This window comes from Centruroides sculpturatus, unplaced genomic scaffold (genome assembly GCF_000671375.1).
Source record: "Centruroides sculpturatus isolate CEXI.00-Female unplaced genomic scaffold, Cexi_2.0 scaffold6238, whole genome shotgun sequence".
Classification (NCBI taxonomy): Eukaryota; Metazoa; Arthropoda; class Arachnida; order Scorpiones; family Buthidae; genus Centruroides; species Centruroides sculpturatus.
The window spans coordinates 1-1,948 of record NW_019390340.1 but is presented as its reverse complement, the minus strand read 5'-3'; the positions used below and the strand labels follow the sequence as shown (position 1 = coordinate 1,948).

At 25.6% G+C, this 1,948-nt stretch overlaps 1 protein-coding gene across 1 annotated transcript; it reads right to left on the bottom strand.

Moving 5' to 3' along the window:
* Positions 1–1,310: 1,310 nt before the first annotated feature.
* On the bottom strand, positions 1,311–1,897 carry LOC111617457 (DNA polymerase theta-like; the record flags this gene model as incomplete). Its single annotated transcript, XM_023358742.1, has 2 exons — positions 1,311–1,549; positions 1,624–1,897. Coding segments are annotated over 2 exons (501 nt in total), but the record flags the coding sequence as incomplete, so codon positions are not given.
* Between the last annotated feature and the right edge of the window lie 51 nt (positions 1,898–1,948).

Sequence of the window (1,948 nt, the reverse complement as noted above, 5' to 3'; positions counted from 1 at the left end):
GTCCATTACTAGTGTTTATAAAAGATTTTTAAAATACTTATTAAAAAATATTATAGTGCAAAATTCTATGAAGTATTAATTCAATATTACTACTGAAAGAATTTTTTTTGTTATTAGGCCATTTTATTGCTAAGTCTCATAATATTTTCAACAAAACTGCTTTATTATGTTAATTTGTAATTATAACATATAAGCATTTTCTATATTAAATCTAGGCTAAATAATAAAACATTTTAAAAGAGTGCCAAACATAGCAATATGGTCTGATTTTTATCACCCATGTAAAATCTTTTATAAGTTACAATAAAGATTATATAATTAGTAAATTTAATTTATGACTAAATTCCAATATTTAAAACTAATAGTTTAACAACACTGCTAAATGGAAAAGGCCTGTCACGTCAAGATGTGATAAGCTCTTCCCATTTAGCAGAGTTGTTAAGTTATTAGTTTTAATGTAGATTTGGGAGCTACAAAACATACTCATTTTAGTCCAATATTTAAATCCAAGAAAATTCTACTTTATTCTCACAATAAAGGAAACTTTCCTTGGCAATACACATATTTTTTTGAAGATTTTATCCTATCATATTTTGAAAGCATTAAAATATATTACAACAGAACCTTGATTTAACAGACTAACTGTCAAATGGAGTATCCACTAATGCTGAGTCTATTAAATTGGATGTATTTTAAAAAACACATTAATTAATAACAAACATATTATGGCAGAATGTTTTAAAATTTTGTTACAATATATAAGTACAAAGAAATTATTATTATAATGTACAATATATTGAGTAATTTATACCTCATTCTCATTGATCTGTTCATCCAGAAATATTTAGAATAGATATTTTTGTCTGCTAAATCCAGTCCAGTAAATTCTATACTGTTATATACTATTTACTTACAATATATATATATATAAATTATAAGTAACACAAATTATTATTTACTTTTATATCATTTATATCACTTTAACTATTAAGTTCATGAATTTACACTTAAAGAATTAAATAACTAAGTACAAAGGAAAAATAAAAATAAACAATGTAAGATATAAATTATTTAATACAGATAATTATATTTAAGAATAAAACTAATTGCTCAATTTATCAGAAAAAAATACCTTTCCAATGACAACAGTTTGCATAATTTATCAACTTCCTGTAAATGATCAACTTTTTCACTATCATTTTCAGCAAAATAACCAGATGATTCACATAACTGATGTAAAGTCTTCCTTTCTTTTTTGATCATCTTTTTATGAGCTTCTTTTTCTTTTTTTTCCTTCTCCCTATATAATTTAACATTTTCAATTATCTTTTTGCCCATTCTTTCATGTCACCCCAATTACTCCCAACACGAATTTTGACAGGCAATTTAACAGAAAGAGAAACAGCACTTTCCATTCCTTCCTTAACTATGGCATAAACAGGTTCTATGTCTTCTTCCTGCACTTCATATATTAATTCATCATGAAGTTCTAAAACCAGGTAACCTCCACGCAAAAGACTTCTATTAGGTTCTTCTTGTATCTTATGATCTAATAAAATTCATTTGATATATTTCATGCATAAAACAATTTGAAAATGTTTAAAAAAACTAAATATTTAATACCTGAAAACAGATACTGATGTGGTCTTTTTGTCTCAGGATAAATGGCTTCCATTTTTTCATTTATTTTAATCATTGCAATCTTAATTAAATCTGCAGCAGATCCTTGAATGATAGTATTTATGGCTTGTCGCTCTGTTTTGGCACGAACATGAGCTATTACACTGTTGATAGATGGTAGATATCTTCTTCTTCCATACAAAGTTTCAACAAATCCGTGTTTACGGCAAGCATTCACCACAGATTCGGTATACTTTTTTATACCTGAAAATAATGACTTTTATAAAATATATCACTAAAAATCATAATTATACTTAATATTAGAGTA